This window comes from Leuresthes tenuis, unplaced genomic scaffold (genome assembly GCF_036924035.1).
Source record: "Leuresthes tenuis unplaced genomic scaffold, fLeuTen1.0.hap1 SCAF_18, whole genome shotgun sequence".
Lineage (NCBI taxonomy): Eukaryota > Metazoa > Chordata > Actinopteri > Atheriniformes > Atherinopsidae > Leuresthes > Leuresthes tenuis.
In genome coordinates this window covers 32,912,556-32,931,939 of record NW_027325372.1, presented here as the reverse complement: position 1 = coordinate 32,931,939, position 19,384 = coordinate 32,912,556, and the positions used below count along the sequence as shown (strand labels likewise).

The window sequence follows — 19,384 nt, the reverse complement described above, 5'->3', positions numbered from 1 at the left end:
GACCAAACTTTTAATAAAAGACATTTCCAGAGAACTGTGGTAAATTCATGTCCGTCGTTGAAGACCCACCGAGTCAGTAGCACCAATTGTCTGGGACAGATACCTTACCGTGAGTAATTAAGAGTTAGACTGATGCTCAACCTCAACAGCCTTCTGAATATTCATAAAGAGAACTGCTTCATTTCATTGCTAAAATAGGTTTATTTGCAACCTAATAAAGTGGATTTTTGACTTGGCGCAATCAAATTTTTAGTGTAAAAGCTACTCCATGCAGCTAAACCAGCCATGCAGCACTACCCACTTCATCTGGGGCTGGACTGGGGGCTTTCTTCCTCAATTGATACTTACACATGAACATGACAGGCCAGCTCCCATTAGTTTAGATGACCTAACAGGGGAAAAAAAGATTCTATAATTCAAAAAAATAAAAAATATACAAACTTAACAAAATGAACGTGACTGAATGTTTTAATCAATTTACTGCAATCACATTTGTTTTTGTAACTTTAGTTGATCCAAGCCCAAGTCAGTCCCGTTACAGCTTCTTTTACTGTCCAAATAATGAAAATACATCATGAAGCAGCAGAGGAAAGCTAAAGATGCCCCCTCACGATTTGCAGTAAATGGATTCAACATTACAGACCAATGTGGTCAGTGCACTGTGAAAACAGCTTCATGGTTAGTTTATTCCTCAGAGACTCTAGTCTTGTGAATCATCATCCCACATGAGCAGACAACTGAAGGTTGTTGATCCCAGCCTTACCTGGAGGGACTTTCTCCATCTTGTGGGCCTTCGATGAACACCTGCGGGTTAAAGCACAGTGTTAGGTCCGGCGTGGATGGCTCAAGTTGGGATTGAACACTTGATATGCATGTTCAGTGCACTGTGAAAGAGCTTCATTATATGTATATATATATTCAGAGACTGTAGTCTTGTGAATCATCATCCCACATGAGCAGAGACAACTGAAGGTTGTTGATCCCAGCCTTACCTGGAGGGACTTTCTCCATCTTGTGGGCCTTCGATGAACACCTGCGGGTTAAAGCACAGTGTTAGGTCCGGCGTGGATGGCTCAAGTTGGGATTGAACACTTGATATGCATGTTCAGTGCACTGTGAAAGAGCTTCATTATATGTATATTCAGAGACTCTAGTCTTGTGAATCATCATTGTAGCATTCTGGTTCGTACTGCACATCATTCAGGGGTTTTCCATCTTAACTCACCAGATCTTACAGCTGCACAACACATTCTGCAGTCTCCTTTGTGATCCTGAAACAGCTGGCCAGGTCATTTCCAACACAAACCCGAGCAGTCGCTGGCTGTAGACCAAACGAAAACATACATTTACACATGCACCTTTACAACCAGCAAGTGCACCCAGGGAAGTCCACGTGCTAATCAGTCTTAGAAACTGCATTAATAGGACCAAGACTTCCCAATTCAGGAGCTGAGAGCTACTGATCATTGGTAAAGGAGCACGTGTCAACCCAACTGAACATATCTGGAAAATTAACGTGTCAGATGACTCTGCACCATCTTAGGACCGGTGTTAAATGTTGAGTTTTAATGCGGCGGCCCTGAAGGCGTTCACACGGTGCTCAAACTATATTTTCTTACAGTTGTTCGACAACTCCAAAGAAAAAAAAGCTTTAAGAGGTCCTAAAGGACAGCAGCCCGCGTCCAGCCATGTCGGGTTACAGGACAAGGAGACCTACATATTGATGTCATTTTACATAATTTAGGTAGATGCATCATCCCGTGTCCTGTTCGGAAGTTACAGTGCAGTTCATTTGTTTTAAAGCTACATCCGGTATTTTGTGGTCAACGTAATACTCACTTCACTCAGCCACCAGTGAACGCAGTTCTCCCAGAACTTCTAGGTGAGTTTTCAGCTATACTCAGTGAATAACGACTCATCTGAGAGCTCACTGTGGAAACAACCGTCTCCCTCCAGGTCTAGTCTCGTGGCCATGCCACGTGCTCAGCACAGAGCCACTGCAGGCGCTGCCTTCACAAAGCGGTGACAACGGAAACCTGATAAATGTTTAACATGTGCCGCTAAATTATCTATCAAAGTTTCACATTGTTTCCCGCTCATATTCCGGATAAGTCCCGTCCGTGATCTGTTCTCAAGCATCCTGTTTCTGAAAGACCGAATCGACTTCGTTCATCGTTTATATATGCGGTCCTCTCCGCACAGACGCCTTAGGTATCCTGAACATTGCCTGTTTTAAATGTTTGCCAACCTGATAGGAGATCGACTGAAAAGGGGCTCTTTGTGAACAGACAGGCATCCTAAACACATACGTGTATCTGAAATCACATATCAACTACATATATATCACAATTATTAACCGTTTATTGATAAAATAGTACATCTAATACAAAGGAATAATAAACATAGACTATAAAGCAACACACTACATTTAAACTGAGTGTAGAAAATAAAATATACCAAACACACAACACAATTCAAGTAAGGGCTCCCACTGGTATTGTTCAGTTGAGACCAAAGTCTCAAACACCAAACACTTAAAAAGTTTAGATTGATAAAGAAAAGTCATTAACATTCGTATAAACAGACATTTTGTACGAATACATACGTTCCATATTCAACTTAGTCTGAATTTACATGTGTCCTTTGGTGACACAGATCGGAACTAAAATTCCTGCCGTTGATATTTCAAAGAGAAATGGAAGAGCTCATTTCCCGTTTTTGAGATTAGGATACAACGCATTGAACTACAAGTACCATCCATGATCATGTCTTTTTGGGTGCCAGGTTGTGGTAAACTAGATTAGGGATACGGCCTTTACACCTGCCAGACAGTTTTACGGTCTCTTATTGCAAAACTGGCAACATACAGAGCTCCAGTGCTGTCGTCACTGAGGTCAGCTAAACGGAAGGAAAATGGCGACCGCCTATGAGAGATACAATTTGTAAGTAGCCTTCATTTAAGTTTGGCAACCGTTCCCTTCCACATTCCTCTTTTTTTTCAGCTTTGTTGAAATATACACAAGGAGAACAGCTAAGGGTGGAGGTTACAGAGGAGCTGGAGTTCAGGGGTCTCGTTAAGGTAGATGACACGGCGGCTGAAGTTTGCTGACAGGCACGGAAGGTAGAGCAGGAACCCGTCGAGCTTCACATCACACTCATCCATTATGAACAAAGAGAAACCTGGTATCGATATGTTAACTTGGTGGGAAGTGTGTGCAGTTGCCAAATGCTGTATTTTTTTCTGTTGGACGGTGTTGAAGTTCAGTGCAAACGCGGAGATAAAAAGTTGGTCAATGGGCATATCGAATTGAATTTTGTCTGGGAACTATGTCATCACACATTACTGTGAAATATTCCTTTTATATGGTCTCTGTTGACTGACGTGACTCGGCAGGTTATAAAATTCGTGGTGAACTTTGGTGACACTTGTTGTAGTAAACGTGAAAACGTACTTTTCCAGACACACCCTTGTTCATACACTGCACCCTATTGAAAATGCAGGCCACCCAGTCTTACCAGTCTTCCCTCCACCTGCAGTATGTCGGCAGAACCAGGGTTCATCCACCCTGGACGTGGGGGATGGGGATATAAAGTATGAACAATTCTGAGTGCATTCTCTGGACCACTGTATGGGAAGTGAGGTCGGGCAGTGAAAATGCAAGTATTCTACCCAGTGTCACAAGTGGCATGCTGTATCCCTGCAGTACAGGCATGTGGAGACCAGTCCAGATTAGAAAGGCCAACAATGGAGCGAGTGTTTCACCACATCACCCTGAGCTCCACACGTCACTGCAGCTGAACAGGAGGGCAGGGAATTAAAGCTGTGTTACTCAAGCTGTGTCCATGACCGTGGAATCAAGTGTCTTTATTAAAAAATGGAATTTAAAAAAAAAATCTAAAAGAACCAAGTCTCCCAGTTGAAGGCATAATATTCCCAGAAACTGCGAACATAGACACATACTAATCCCCTTCACTCATGTTTTATGAGCTTTCAAAGATGCAATGCTGTATTCTTCTGTATCATCCAGGCTTTCTCATTTTTTGGACTGTAAACCAGATTTATTTCTCTAATGTAACAAGAACAAGCTGTTCCTTTCACTTTTATCGAACAACAAATATCTCTATTTATTACATTAACTGATTTCATTTGGAGGGGTTTCTTGCTTACAGACATTAGTGTATCCACGCTAAACCAAGGAGAAAAAGCTTGAAAGGAAGTAACGAGATTGCAATGAACTTTATTGATAATTGTGCATTTACACTGTTGTTAAATTCTTGTTGACTCCATCCTAAAAATAACTAAGTCATAAATGTTATTTCAGTATTTTTAAATGAAAGGAAATGTATAAATTATAAGTTGACAGTATTTCTAACATTTGATCGTAGACTTAATAAGTAAGTAAAGTTAAAATGTTCATAACAGAGTAACTTTATGACCTGCCACATTTCTAGAAACTGCTGTACAGACACAGCAGCTCAGCTGACACCCTGTCTGGCTCTGACAGTGGGGACTATGTCAGTGGGTAGGTTCTCAAAATGGTACTACTTGAGTTAAAGATACTGAAAAAAGTGGCTTGTACTGTGCATATTAGAAGAAGTCTGGAAGCCTCAGGAAAGAGGTTATTGCACATCCCAGCTGTTCTTGATTTAACGGAGCAATATCTCTGATTAGATGGCAGGCGAAGAAACGGTCCATATCAGGGTGTTAGGCCTGGGGGGGCAAGCAACTCTTTCATCTTATTGACATTAAAGAACATATTGTTGTCCTCATTACTGGTGAATCCCACTACTGTTGTATTATCAGCGAAGTTGACGAGCTGATTTGGGCATGATTCTGCAGTGCAGTCATGTGTCAGCAGAGCACAGAGCCCTGGGGGGGGCCTTTGCTCTGTTTGATGCCATCATGTACTGTCTGTTGTCTTTCTGACAGGAAGTCTTAAATCCAGCTGCTGAAGGAGACTTTAAATGCGAGTAGAGAGCTTCACCACAAGCTGGGGTTGTGTTACTGCATCATTTGTGGAGCGGCTGACAGTAAGGGATCCACAGAGGCTGGGATGCTGGCTTTGAGGTGGCCCATGCCTGGTAGTACTTCATAATGACAATGAGGTCAGAGCCACAGGCTGGTAGTGAGCCAGTGAGGCAGGCTACAGAGATGTTCTTTGACACATTCTGTAAAACGCCTGCTAACTCAGCAGCATAGCCTGTCAGCATGCAACCACCGGGACCCTAATCTGCCCTTTTACTGCCCCGTACCTGCTATTTGCTTCAAGCTTTGACAGTGAGATTTTCATCCTTCGGAATATTGAATATTTTCAATGCATCTTTTTGCCAGTTGATGCAGCTTACTGCATAACAGCTGCTTTTCATCTTTGACTTGTCAAACGTGCACTGCTGTATTTCCCTCCATGTTGGCACACGGAGGATGACTTTACTCTGGGCTTAGTGTAACATATGTTTCTAATGATGGAGAGCATCAGAGATCTCAGTTCATGCTGCAGCCACACCTTCCAAACACACACTTTATTACCCTAACCACTTGGAGCACTAGGATTTCTTTATTTTATTATTATCTATCTTGCATGTGTATAATCTTTATACTAATTTTACTATTTTTCTGTAATGGGCTACTGGAATCTGAATTTCCCTGCAGGAACCTCCCAAAGGGATCAATAAAGTTCTATCTGAGTCTGAATGTGAATCTGAGCATGTTGGAAATTCATAGCTTTTAGACACACTGTCACCTTTCTGCTCCATATTATGGCTTAATGTGGTTAGACCATGGTTAACTGTATTTTCTGTCATTGCAATAGTTTCCAGTGGTCTGTATTCGAGCATCAGGGGTCAGATGCATACAGCTGTGTAGCTTCATGACTTAAACTATGAGTAAGCATAACAGCAGAAATGTGCATGTGCTCCGTTTCCATCAGATACGTAAAACAGGGCGTATGTATGGTTCAAAATCACTGTGAAATTGTGCTCATACTTCCTTTATTGTTGCATTTAAAGCATTCTGCATGTTCATGTAACACAACAAAAAAAGGTCCTATGTTAAAATGGATTTAGACGTGACCATTGCCTCAGATCACTTGACAGTTCATTAGAATAGCAGGTTGTATGAATGGAATAGTGTGGAAAATATCAAAAAAGGATCAAATACAAAGTTGTTGCTGTTAAGACAGTGAAGGACTGCTGTCAGAAAATAGTAAGTTGTGAAAATGAGTTAGCTGTCTTCATTTTTATATGATTTATTTTGTTCCAGTGTATCTATTGATAACAAACTGCAGCTTGGGTTTGGTCAGTGTTTTTAGCTCTGCTGTCTGTTATAATGCAGATCTGTATTTTTTCAACTTTACTGATTGTCTGAGATGCTGACTCTAAATGTTATCCTAAAAATGTCATTTGTAGCGCTTTGGTTGACTGAACATTTCAGTTTTTTTCTCCTCCTGGTTCCTTCCCAGGCACACAACCCCTGAGAAGTTCTTCGTTGAGGCCTGTGACGAGGGAGCAGATGCTGTGCTGGCAATCGACAGGGTTTCCAACGAGATGACCCTGGCAGGTAGAGTGTAAATACACGCAGCATTTCACCGATACTACACAGACAAATGTGTTCATTATGTTCACTTTTCATCTTTATTAAGCAAAGCTGCTCTTTTCTTTAGTTTTTTTCTTTAGTCTTCAAATGAGTGAAATGAGTGTCCCTACATATAAAGCACAGATTCTTAAAGACTCATACAGTAAATACCTTCTACATACATACGTGTGTGTGTATCTACATACATATCTCATGGTATATTTTTAACAATTTGTGTTTTGTTTAATCATGTGAAACTACATATATAAAAAAATGACACTGCTGCACTTTCTATGGATCTGTAGAAGTTTTTGATGTTGCTGATTAGAATACTTTATTCATCCCCCAGTGAGGGAAATTCAAAATGACATAATGTAGTTAAAATTGGCTCCTTTTCTTCTTGTGTTATTTGTACAACTGGTCAAAAAATGAGTGGTGTGGGAAAATGTTTAATTGGCATTCGTACAATGTGAAATGACTGCTATAGATGTCCGTTCTAGTTTGGCTCGGCAACAGTGGGAACTCTAAACCCAGGTGTACGTGCTAATTTTCACTTTTATTTTTCCAAAAAATCTATTTTTAATAATTGTGATGTATCACGTGGAGATTCTGACACTGCTAGCAACAACTCGAAAGGGGATGAATTGAACTTTTTTTTCCTTTTACCCATTGACAGCACAGCTGGAAGCTTATTCTCTTTCCTGGTGTTTGGGGTTTACATCCATGGCCCAGGGCTGCACGGTGGTTAGCACCGTCACCTCACAGCAGAGAGTCTCTGGTTCTAATCCCGGCTGGTTCTTTCTGGGTGGAGTTTCTCCCCGTGTATGTGTGGGTTCTCTCCGGGTTCTCCAGCTTCCTCCCACCGTCCAAAAACATGCATGTTAGGTTAATTGGTGACTCTAAAAAATTGTCCTTAGGAGGGAGTGTGAGCGTGTGTGTGGTTGTTTGTCTCCTTTGTCTCTGTGTGGCCCTGTGATGGACTGGCGACCTGTCCAGGTGTACCCGCCTCTTGCCAGATGACCGCTGGGATAGGTTCCAGCCCCCCTGCCTCTGCAACCCTAAACCAGATTAAGCGGCTATAATCTGGTTAATCTGGTAATCTCAGAAAACGAATGGATGGATGGATCCATGTTCCAATCAAAAGTTGTAACTACCCCGATTATCTCAGAGTCATAAATATCAGGAGCACGGCCTGCAGGAAACAGTGTATCAGTTGACTTCTACACACACGTGCGCAGCCCTAATTTCAAACCACATGTAATTTAGTCAAGGGCACATTTGGATTTTGCACCTTTTACATATGAAACAATCCTTTACTTGTGTGGTTTTGTTAACTAGCTAATCTCTACAAAGTGTTTGATATTTTTAAGATAGTTGGTCGTTTGCTATTGATTGTCAGAAGTCTCCTGCAAAAGAGATCTTGAATCTCAGACTGATTTCATGAATAGATTTAGACATTTTAAGACCAAAAAATGCTGAGAAGTCAGATTCTTGATTTTTGAAAAACACTTATTGTTGTGCTCCTCTCACAGGTAGAAAGGATATTCCTCCCTCAGCCGTCACCAGGCCCATATGTGGCATCATGGGAACGCTTCGCCTGGTTGCAGGTACTACCCAGAGTACTGGAGTATTGTGCTGTCATTATTCTATTCAGCATGTCTTTGAACCTTCACAGTTGAGACTGACAACATCCACCACACAGGGATGTACCTGATTGTCATCACCAGGAAGAGGAACGTAGGCAGCCTCCTGGGCCATGCTGTGTGGAAGGCTGTCGACTTTGATGTGATCTCTTATAAGAAGACAGTGCTACATCTCTCAGAGATACAGGTTAGCAAGGCAATTTACTCAAGATCCACAGAGGATTCCAAGAAAGAAATGTCTTTATTTTCCAGCTTCCTCAAGTGGGATTAAGAAGGTGCCAGAAGTTAGAATGTTGTTATTAAAAGGGGTTGTAAATGTAAGAACTCATCAAAAAGTTCAGAATTGGAAGAAACCTCTGATAAGAATTTTAACAAGACTTGTTCCAGGATTTTTTTCCCTTCATTTCCTCACTTTTTGGGACCTCCCTTTGGATCGTGACATTATTGTTAATGGTGCTGTTTGATAGTTTAGTAGACTGTCGGGCAGGCTGGCAGACACTCGGCCTCTTGGAATGACTCCTCGTGTCTCAGAATCAGTCGTGCAATCTGGAATCGGATAGTGCTGTCTAAGTTCACTGAAGCAAGCAGTACATTATTAATCTGCTGCTGCCAAGTTTTGGTGTATTAATTGAAAGGGCTGATTTGTGTGGAAACTGTGACTCGTTTAACATTGTGTATTACAATGTTGTAGCTTAAGGATAGAGGTGTAGCATTAAATTGATGAGCTACAGCTAAATTCTCACTACTATAATGAATACAGAAAGTCTTCCATCATGGTCCTGACAGAGTCTATGTTTTACTTCAACTGCAAGGCTTCTCTTATTCACAGGCAGGGACAGAGGTCAGCTCGGGGAAAAAAAACAAAGGTGGAGGCATATTTGTGTAAACTACTAATTATCAGAGAAACTAGTTGTGATATGGATCTTGAACTTCTTTGTCACCCTGAGAGTTTGATGAAAATTTCCAAAAATAAGAATTCACAATCGTATCTGTTCCGTGGAATTAATTTTCAGACTACAAATGCTCCAACTTGCACCTTTAATGACGTTAAAGTCAGTTTGCGAGTCAATGAACCCCGACTGTCTGTCTGCAATCTAAAGTGTTTACACAAATTCAGTGCCCATCTTTCAAAGTCTATAAACACAAAGATCTTTGTCAGATAGTCGCTCTGCTCTAAGAAAATCCTGATTTTATAACCCATTCAAGACGCATCGTCTGTGCAGTGAATTCAGCTGTGCTTACATGTAGCATGCCCCCCCCCCCCCCCCCCCCCCAGGTTTCAGTTGTGTAAACACGACCTGAAGAGTGTCTGAGGTGTGCACATTCTCACCAGACATTCTTCCTTTACACATGGCGCACACGTTTTTTCTCTGCAGACATCATTTATGCATCTGGCTGTGGCCTCCCACACTAAGTTCCCAAACACTTGTTAAAAGCAGTGGTATACGCAGCCCTGTCCTAGCTCTTTGGAAACATCTTGCAGGAAAGGTTGGCCATTTTGGTCTACCCTTTTTTTGCATTTTATGCACCAAAGGGATCTTCAGCATGTCACTTTACAAGATGTGGATCTCCATAAAACAGAAAGCATTTATAGAAATTGGAAAGACTTAGAGGAAGAAGAAAGTTTGTGTTGGTAGTAGGGCTGCAACCAACGACTATTTTAATAGTCGACGAGTCACCAACTATTGAAACGATTCGTCGACTAATCGGATAATTATCAATTTTTTCTTAAATTTAGCATGACCTTGCTTTAATTATGTAGCAAATGATAATAAACACAAGAAAGATGGGTATTCAATGAAAAATGCATCTTTTATTCAACTTTGCTGCTGATTCATACAAAAAGTAAATAAAAATGTCCGACCTAAAACCAGTTATTATACTGACTCAGTGCGGGCAGACGCCTGTTGCGGGTGCACAGCTGCTTCTTTTGCAGAAAGGGCTCCATGGTGGCTCTCTTCTTCGGACTGCATGCATTTAATTTAAAATACATTTGTCAGGCGTAACGTTAAAGCTCTCCTTTAAAGCGACAAAACGCTTATAAAATGTACATCAAAGCCAAAACGTATTGGCTTGAATGTTACCTGAATCTTACCGAGATGAGTCAGAGTCCGTTTCGTTCAACTGCCCGACGTGCTTTCTTTAAATGTTCGTGCATCACCGAGGCGCTGCCGTGATACGCAAGGTCTGCTTTACAAACCTTGCAAGTAATCTTTTTATTCGTCGTATCCAGGCTAAAATGCTCCCAAACTTTAGAAGTTTTGGTACGCGTAGCTAATGTGTCGGACGTCGCCATTTCAGTGTATGTTACCGCGAGATGCTATTGTGCATGTGCAACTCTCGGCAGAGATTGTACTTAAATGCGATGCCTCACTCTGTTGGAAAAACACGTCGACGAATCGTTGCAGCCCTAGTTGGCAGACCTGTTTCAGAGCACAACATATGAGTCTATAGTTCCCAGCTCTCCGTAATGTCTCAGTTTTTCTGAAAACTAAGTGTCTTTTCCACTTCCAGTCTCAGGAGAATAAGACCTTCCTGTCGATGATCAACAACGTGCTGACCACAGATGGCTTCTACTTCTGCACTGACTTTGATCTAACGCACACGCTGCAGCGACTGGCCAACACCAGTCCCGACTTCCAGGAAATGAGTCTACTGGAGAGGGTGAAACATCCTTTAAATTGCCTGAATATAAGTTCCCACAACATACATGTGCTCATTGCAAATAAGACACTGACAGTTGTGTGCATGCAAGAATTAACTAAATGGGCCCATTCAATTCAGTTGTATTTATATAGCGCCAATTCACAACAATGTCATCCCAAGGCACTTCAGTTTTATAGTCCAATTCAAGCCAATTAGAATCAATTAATTCTGATACAACCATAATCCAATCAAATCAAATTAAGTTCCAGATCAATGCAATTCATGCATTCAAAGCCAAAAAAAGTAGCCAAGAGCAGAGTGAGGAGAGGTGCATCATGGGAGCTCCCCCAGCAGGCTGGGCCTGTAGCAGCAGAACTCTGGGATGTTTCAGGCTCACCTTATCAGAAAGGAAAGTTTCAGCCTGATCTTAAAGGTAGAGCTGCTTCCTGAAGCCAAACTGGCAGCTGGTTCCACAGAGAGGGGCCTGATACCCTAACCCTAACCCTAACCCCGTGACAGAAAAGGTTATCTTGGAACAACTTTCAAGTGGATATTGGTTCATTCTGTTTGAATTGATATTTGACAGACTTCTTTGGAAATGTGGTTGTATTAATAGATAACACAATTATAGCCTTAAATTATTTCTATTTAGTGGACGCACATCAGTTATTTCATCATTACAATTTAAAGGTATTATTCATTTAATATCTTGTGTGATAAATTCAGTGTTGATGTCTTATGACGTTGGTTGCTTTGTGATTTCCAGGCAGATCAGCGGTTTGTGTGGAATGGGAACCTCCTGAGAGAACTGGCTGGGCAGCCAGAGGTACCTCATCCGTCTGTTGACCTGTGACACCATTCTTATAAATGAATGTTTCTGTAATCGTTTTATAATCTAACCACCTCTCTTCCACTGTAGCTTCATAAGTTTGCGCTGCCTGTTGTTCATGGATGTATCCTTTATACAGATGTCTAATAATTTCAGATTATCTAATGGGACATCTTTGTTTTTCTACACAATGCTGAAAATTAGATAAGGTGATGAGAGATAAGATTGCAACTAAAAGCTTTTCTTTGTCCAGCATCATAATTATTGAAATAATGAATGAAATTGGGGTCTTTAAGTAATTATGTGTTAAATCTGCAGTTTCTAGTTGGTGGTATTACTCTCTCATTCCTCAGAAAACCAGCTACACCACGAGTGTAACTCCTGAGAGTGCCAAATGTGTTGTTTAACAATTTTTGTGGATGGTCAAATCTGATGACTCCCTGTGTTAGGGAGCTTGTCTACTCCTAAGTCAGATACCATGTTGAAGTCTCCTCCTAAAAGCTTTTCTTTAACCCTCCCGGTCCAGTCATTGTCATGAAGCCATGTCGGATAAACGGAAAGATATTTGAGTGGATCCTCATTTCCAGGAGAAGCTGCTTCCGGGCGGGTGTCAGATATTATGTTAGAGGTAAAACCCAAAAGCATTGTCTTTGGTAAATAGTGGTGTGTCATTACGTTTGGCTAATGGAGAGCAAAGGAGCAGACGGTAAACACATTTTCAGCTGTTGGCTTGTAGCTTCTCTTGCTCTATTCAACAGTAGCAGAAGGTGAAGGTTCTCCACCTCCTACTGACTGTACTGCTAACTCCTTAAATGTTCTCCTTGTCCTGCTGTCTCGGCAGGTATTGACTCTGAAGGCCATGCCGCTAACTTTGTGGAGACTGAGCAGATAGTTTTGTACGAGGGAGCAAAGGCCTCATTTGTACAGGCAAGTTTGATGCTGCATCTTCTTTATTTAAGATCATACTTGCCTTTCTGTACTGCTTTTGATTTAAGTGTGTTTCGATAACTTCATACAAAAACCTTCTTTTTCATCCCTAGACACGCGGCTCTATGCCTTTTTACTGGAGTCAGAGGCCCAACCTGAAATACAAACCTAAACCTGTAATCAGCAAAGCCATGAATCACGTAAGAGCATCCATTTGCATTAATCTGTTTTGTTTTTGAATTGTTTCAGTGAAAGTCCAACTAATCGTTTGAAAACTTTGCATAGATGGATGGTTTCCAGAGGCACTTTGACTCTCAGCTTCTCATCTATGGGAAACAAACTATCCTGAATCTGGTGAGCTCACCCTCTTCATTACTCATTGAATTAAAAAAAAAAGCGCTGAGAAAGCTTGAGACTAACTTATCTATTCCCTTTTCCAGGTGAATCAAAAAGGCTCAGAGAAGCCTCTGGAACAGGCCTTTGACAAGATGGTGTCTGGCATGAGCAACAGTATGCTCAAGTAAGTGTTGTTCAAAGCTGGCTTTGTTCAGTTTTTTTTTTCACTGAGTACAGTCACTTAGGGTTAGGGTTGTCAGTTATTGCATATAGATGAACAAGGTTACTCTAAGATAACTCAGAGATGTGGTAATCATGGAAAAGGCTTATATTCATCTGCAGATCCAATAACCAATCAAGTGGGTACTGTAAATGTACAAACCTCTACCTTTTCACCAGTTAAACAGAATAGCCATTCATCTACATGTGGCACATATGTAACCACTTATTAGTATCTGATCAGAACATGTACTACTCTCTGTCCTTAGTTACATGGCCTTTGACTTTCACAAAGAGTGCAGTCACATGAGATGGGACCGCCTTCAGATCTTAGTGGATGCTGTCGCAGAGACACAAGATGAATACAGGTAACTTAATTCAAAGCTCTTCTTGGCTTATCTGAAGTGAGACACTGCGATCCAGTATTGAGCCTTTTCTCTGTGTGTAGTTACTTTATGGTGAACTCAGAAGGAAAGATCATGACCCAACAGAGAGGTGTCTTCCGCAGTAATTGTATGGACTGCCTGGACAGGACCAATGTCATTCAGAGCCTGCTGGCCAGACGCTCTCTACAGTCTCAGCTTCAGGTATTTACCACCACACTACTGCTGAACCTGTTGCAACAGCAGAATAATCTGAAGCCATTTTAACACATAATCACCTGAAATGTTCAAGACAATGACAATTCCATGCCATTAAGGTATATTTCACAATATACAGTATTCTGTCATAACACTGCGAAAGGAATATGTTCTGATTTGTCACTATTGTTGACACAGTTGGTGGATTGATGGGTAGAATCTACATTCTAAGGTTATCTGGGCATGCACATAGCTGGTTTACTTTGCTGAATCCTCATCTTCCTTTCTTCTTTTAAAAAAAAAGTGCTCTGTGTTAGGACCACTGCTGTTCTCCACAGTACGAGACCAATATTTCTGATGACTTAACAAAACCTCACTTCCATTTTTATTCAGAGGACCTGAACATTTATTAGCTAACGCTCTTCAGCGTTACAAATATTTAAAAGCCTTCAGTCTCCCTTTGATGCTGCTCAGTCCCATTCAGCTTGACTCAAGTTGATGTTAATTGCAGACACGTCAAAGCGAATGTTATTTACAAGGGGAATAACGTTACAATCTAAAATTCCTAAAATCTCCACTGCTCAGTAGGTTGAAATTACAACGGCAAAAAGGTAGAGGTACTTAAGTATAGATCAGAATTTGTCCTTTAAATCATGTCAGAAGCATAGTTTCCAAATGCAAACTATTGAAACTAAAGAAATCATTTGAATGAAGCTGGATGTAAAGGATGAGCATGTTTAGATGATTTCTCAGACTACAGAAGTATGTTATGCTACAGGCTGCTACCATCTTTGTGGTTCCAAATTTCTGCTTATGAAGATTTTTACAGACCTGAAAGTTATTGACAAGTACAAATGTTCTCCATCTACATCCACAGAGGATGGGGGTTCTGAACGTGGGTCAGCGTATTGAAGAGCAGGCTGAGTTTGAAAAGATCTACAAAAACAGTAATAACCTCTATATGCTTGACAGTTAGCATGGGTTGTGTGATCAGTAAAAACTGCAGAGCCTTCGTGTGCCCTCATGCTCTTTGTGTGTGCTCTCTAACTAGCATGGGCTGACAATGCCAATGCATGCGCTGTACAGTATGCTGGAACTGGAGCCTTAAAAACAGACTTCACAAGGTACAGCAATGTAACATCCTTTATCACAATAAAGTCCATTCTTTTTTACGTCTGCCTGAAATACTGAGAACATGGCTGAAGTCTCATGCAAGTTCTTTGCTTCATCAGAACAGGCAAGAGGACCAGATGGGGGCTGCTGATGGATGGCTGGAACTCCATGATCCGCTACTATAAAAACAACTTTTCTGATGGCTTCAGACAGGTAACTCTCCGAGATGTTTTCTTGCTTTAAGAAAAACCTCAATTCAATCCAGGTTTACTGTATATAGTGCCAGTTCACAACTAAAGTCCTCACAGTCCACTCTAAAGATGTAGTCTAACTGAATTAAATGTAGTTATACTCAGGTTGAGTCATTTTAATCCAAATTAAATCCAGTTCATTAAAATCCAATGGGAATGTACTGATTTAATAAAGAGTTACGAGTAGAGTGGATGAACTTGAGGTTTCCAGATCGGTTCATTTGGGTGTCTCAAGTGATAGCTGGGCAGATGGAGTCTCAGGAGTTTGATTTAATATGTAAAACTGAAGAGCTGGGTGTGAACATAACTGATGATGAACGGTCACACATTTGGAAAACACAGCAGTCAATGACATCATCACGTGTTTGGAGATTACATTGCTGGAAAAAATACTTAAACACAGGAATAAACACACTTCATTACCACAGCCATGTTGGAGAGGCTGTGGAGATGTAAATGTGAACCATTCACATGTGTTCTGGCTCTGCACTAAGATCGCAAACATTTGGGAAGATGTTCATTTAAATTTAGGCAGGATTCTGGGTTATGGTGTATCCAACTCTTGTACATTATTATATCTTGGCATCATTACAGGAAATTTGTTGAAAGATGATAGATACATTTTGAAAGTGGTGTTAGTAGCCTGCTTGATCACTCCAGTAAAAGTGTGTGTGTGATTTCAGGACTCCATTGACCTTTTTCTGGGCAACTTTGCTGTCGATGAGTCGGATGGACCCACTCCTCTTCGTGTGCAGAAGGACTGGAAGTTCCTAACAGTGAGTGGCTCATAATTTTCTCTGTTGGCAGTAGCAGCAAAGAAGGTGACTGCTCTGATCAATGAATTATTGCTCTCTTTGTAGCTGCCCATTGTTATGCTGGTTGCATTTTCCATGTGCATCGTCTGTCTTCTAATGGCAGGTAAGTTGATCAGTATACACTTATTGTATTGTTCAAGTTAGCGTTGTTGTATTTTATCTCTTTGTTTTGCTGCTGCTTCACTTCTAATTCTAGTTGCCATTATTGAAACTTGGCCTGCAGACTACTTACTGGACCAACATCTGGCCACACATCTGGCCACTCTGCTTGTTCAAAATGGGACTGTCACATCTTTGTTGCTCCTTGCACTTCTGTTTGCAAAGTACAGAAGCAGAATTGGGGGTCCATATGATGCACTTCTGGTGGTCATAGAACCAAATCAATGAGTTTTTGTAAAGAAGAGCACAGAATCTGCTGCTGTAGACACAACACTGTGGTTACTCCTCTGACTGTGCCAGGATGCTGTCTAAAATAAGACACTGAGACAAAGGCAAGAGCAGCGAAATGCTGCGGTCACTGTGTGAGAAACACCTAAGTTGGATTGGAGTCCCAGTAAATGAGTGCTTGGTGCATCCGCACAACAACAAGTCAGTTTGTCAGATATCATGGCGAAATCAGACACTTGGCAGATAGATGACTTGAAATTGCAGCTGTTAATGGAAAATCTGTTTTCTTAACTACTGTCTCTCTTCCAGGTGACACATGGACAGAGACCCTGGCTTATGTGATGTTTTGGGGGGCTGCCAGTGCAATCACAGCCACCATTATCCTGTTTAATGGCCAAGACTTTGTGGACGCCCCTAAGCTGGTTCACAAGGAGAAGATGGACTGAGTGTGTGTGTGTGTGTGTGTGTGTGAGAGGAGCAGCAGCTTACCTCATCTTCTCCGTGTCCTGCTGCAGGTCTGCTGAACCCTGATCTGCACCTGTACTGCCCTCTAGACTTCATCCAAAGCAGGTTTTCTGTCTCCTAGCGACAAATCTAACCTTCAGCCCATCACTTCTTATCACGTTGAACATTTAAACACTTGCATTACTACGTGGTGTCCTTTGCTGGTTTGGATGGTGTTAGTTTATCTGTTTGCACAAAAAAACAATTCACTACTGCTAATTTACGTTTGATTGGGTATTTTTCTATTTTGTCATTACACAACTTTAAATCATGTATGTCAACCCTGAATAGTCCCCCCAAAGTGTGGAACATATGAGTTGTACTTCATTAAGAAGAATACTGTATACAGCAGGGACACAGTTTTGAATGTAATAAGCTTTACAAACCTGTGTATGGAATATAAATGTGGCTAATCTGTATTGGGTGGACAGTGTCTTCCTATTAGGCTCATTTGGGAGAATATGTATGATGACTGCTTTAGGCTTTCCTAGAATCTTAATTTGCACTTTGAATAACCATAAAATGTGCCCCCATCATACAGCTGTTGGTGATGGATCAGTTTATATTTCACTGGTTGCACTTCCTTCTAGAGCTTTGTGGGGTTAAGAATTAGGACTTTATATTCCTGCATCTGTAGATAGCTACTTCTGTGGAAGATTGATCAGATCACTGCTGGCAGGAAGATGTGTGTGAAACACACGAAGCCATTCAAGTTGTCACAGGTCATCTTACAGGTCTACGAACTTTCCATTCAGCCTTTTCCTTTGATTGTTTCCAAAAGCCTTTCCAAAGCTTTAGTGTATTAAAAAAACTACACGGCCTGAGTTTTTTCTGCTCAATGATGTCCAGCATCAGATCACTGCTTCTGTATCTCTTCAGACTGACAGATTTTTGTGCCAACTAACAGGGCCATCATTTTCAGGCATTTATGAAGATTTTTTCACAGGAATCAGAGAAATACAACAGAATACATCTCAAAGTTGACTATTACCAGCATCACGTCTTGCAATTTTTGTGACCTTTATTTGTACAGCAGTGCATGACTGTATAGTTTTCATTATTTACTATGATTTTCATGGATATTGCCTGGTAGCCTGCATCCTCCATCAAACATACCCTCACACCTAATTTTGCTTACAAGGCTGAAAGTTGATTCTTTTTCTACCTTTGAGAAACTGCTCCACAAAGAGAATAATACATCATTAAAGCTTCAGTTGGTAACTTGAATCAAAGTAACTTCTTAGTTTCTAAAACTGTCCCTATGCCCAGGCAGTAAGACATGAGAGCTGTAATCTGTGGGGAAAAAAAGCATCTCCATTGGCCCCTACTGCCCCACTTACTGCCCCTACTGTGATTTTCAAGAATTTACTGCCACCGAGACAAAACAACCAATCAGAGCCAGAGCAGCGTCTGACATCTGTCAATCACTCCTCGCACACACGCTGCGACCCCCCCCTCCCCCGGCTCATGCTGCTGCACTGTCAGAACAGCTCTGTGAGCAGCGGCAGGAGGCTGGTGAAAGGACAAACTGCCCTCAACAGCATATCACCGCAGCCGCGGCAGGGAGGAGGGCCTTGGAGGCAGGGCTTGAGTGCACCGGAGAGGGAGGGGGGGTGACCTCAAGCTTGTGTTGGTTCAAATTTTCAAGCTAAGTCTGCTCTCTTCTCCAGCTTACCAACTGTAGCTTTAAGATGGGTTCAAGAAATAGCTGTTTTGTTAGAACAAGGTGCAATTTATGCATTCGTGAAAATCTAAATATTAAATGATCCTTCAGGATTTTAGGTGTAGTGTATGCTGAAAGAATGCAGCCAAAATCCCATGTTTTCTACTCTAGGTAGTTACTTGTGTGAACAAGGCCATTGATAAATTGTAATAAATGTATGTTACTAAGATAACTTGTGCACAATAACAGAACAATGTAAAAAGCTGTGTACACAACAAATGAATAGCTTCTTCTGACGAGATAAGGCACCAGATGGATAATGATTTGATTCTGTCAAAGCACGCTGCCACTGGACTCAAGAACAGTGGAGACGCGTTCTCTGGAGTGCCGAATCACGCTTCACCCTTCGCCAATCTGATGGAGGAGTCTGGGTTAGGTAACCCCACACCATAATCTGAGGGGGGATTATGGTGTGGGGTTGTTCTTCGGGAGCTGGGCTTGGCTCCTTGGTTCCAGTGAAAGGAACTCTGAATGCTTCAGCATAGCAAGAGATTTTGGACCATTTCATGTTCCCAACTTTGTGGAAACAGTTTGGGGATGGACCCTTCCTGCTCCAACATGACTGAGCACCAGAGCACAAAGCACGGTCCATAAAGACATGGATGAGCCAGTTTGATGAGGCAGAACCCGACTGGCCTGCACAGTCCTGACCTCAGCCCGATAGAACACCTTTGGGATGAATTAGAGAGAATAAGACGGCCCTGCCCTCTATATCAGGATGCAGTAAGTTAGCGCAGAGCTATGCCTGTGGAAAATTCCGGTTTTCAAAATAAAACGTGGGTCTTAAATGTTGATTTAATAGATATGAAGAATTATGATTTGATTTGAAAAAAAAAAGA

At 41.5% G+C, this 19,384-nt stretch overlaps 1 protein-coding gene across 2 annotated transcripts; it reads left to right on the top strand.

Moving 5' to 3' along the window:
• The first annotated feature begins 2,839 nt into the window (after positions 1-2,839).
• sacm1la (SAC1 like phosphatidylinositide phosphatase a) lies at positions 2,840-17,561 on the top strand. 2 transcript variants are annotated; one of them, XM_072370826.1, is made up of 20 exons: positions 2,840-2,942; positions 6,459-6,556; positions 8,104-8,178; positions 8,274-8,401; positions 10,729-10,878; positions 11,627-11,686; positions 11,780-11,813; positions 12,216-12,317; positions 12,531-12,616; positions 12,730-12,816; positions 12,902-12,970; positions 13,057-13,136; positions 13,441-13,539; positions 13,620-13,758; positions 14,630-14,699; positions 14,804-14,876; positions 14,985-15,078; positions 15,800-15,892; positions 15,977-16,034; positions 16,628-17,561. In XM_072370826.1, the coding sequence occupies exons 1-20, from the start codon at positions 2,914-2,916 to the stop codon at positions 16,762-16,764; spliced, it is 1,761 nt and encodes a 586-aa protein (XP_072226927.1). In that variant the 5' UTR covers positions 2,840-2,913; the 3' UTR covers positions 16,765-17,561. The 2 variants fall into 2 exon arrangements, with proteins under 2 accessions (XP_072226927.1, XP_072226926.1); XM_072370825.1 differs by lacking the exon at positions 2,840-2,942 and adding an exon at positions 3,024-3,121.
• The last annotated feature ends 1,823 nt before the right edge of the window (positions 17,562-19,384 follow it).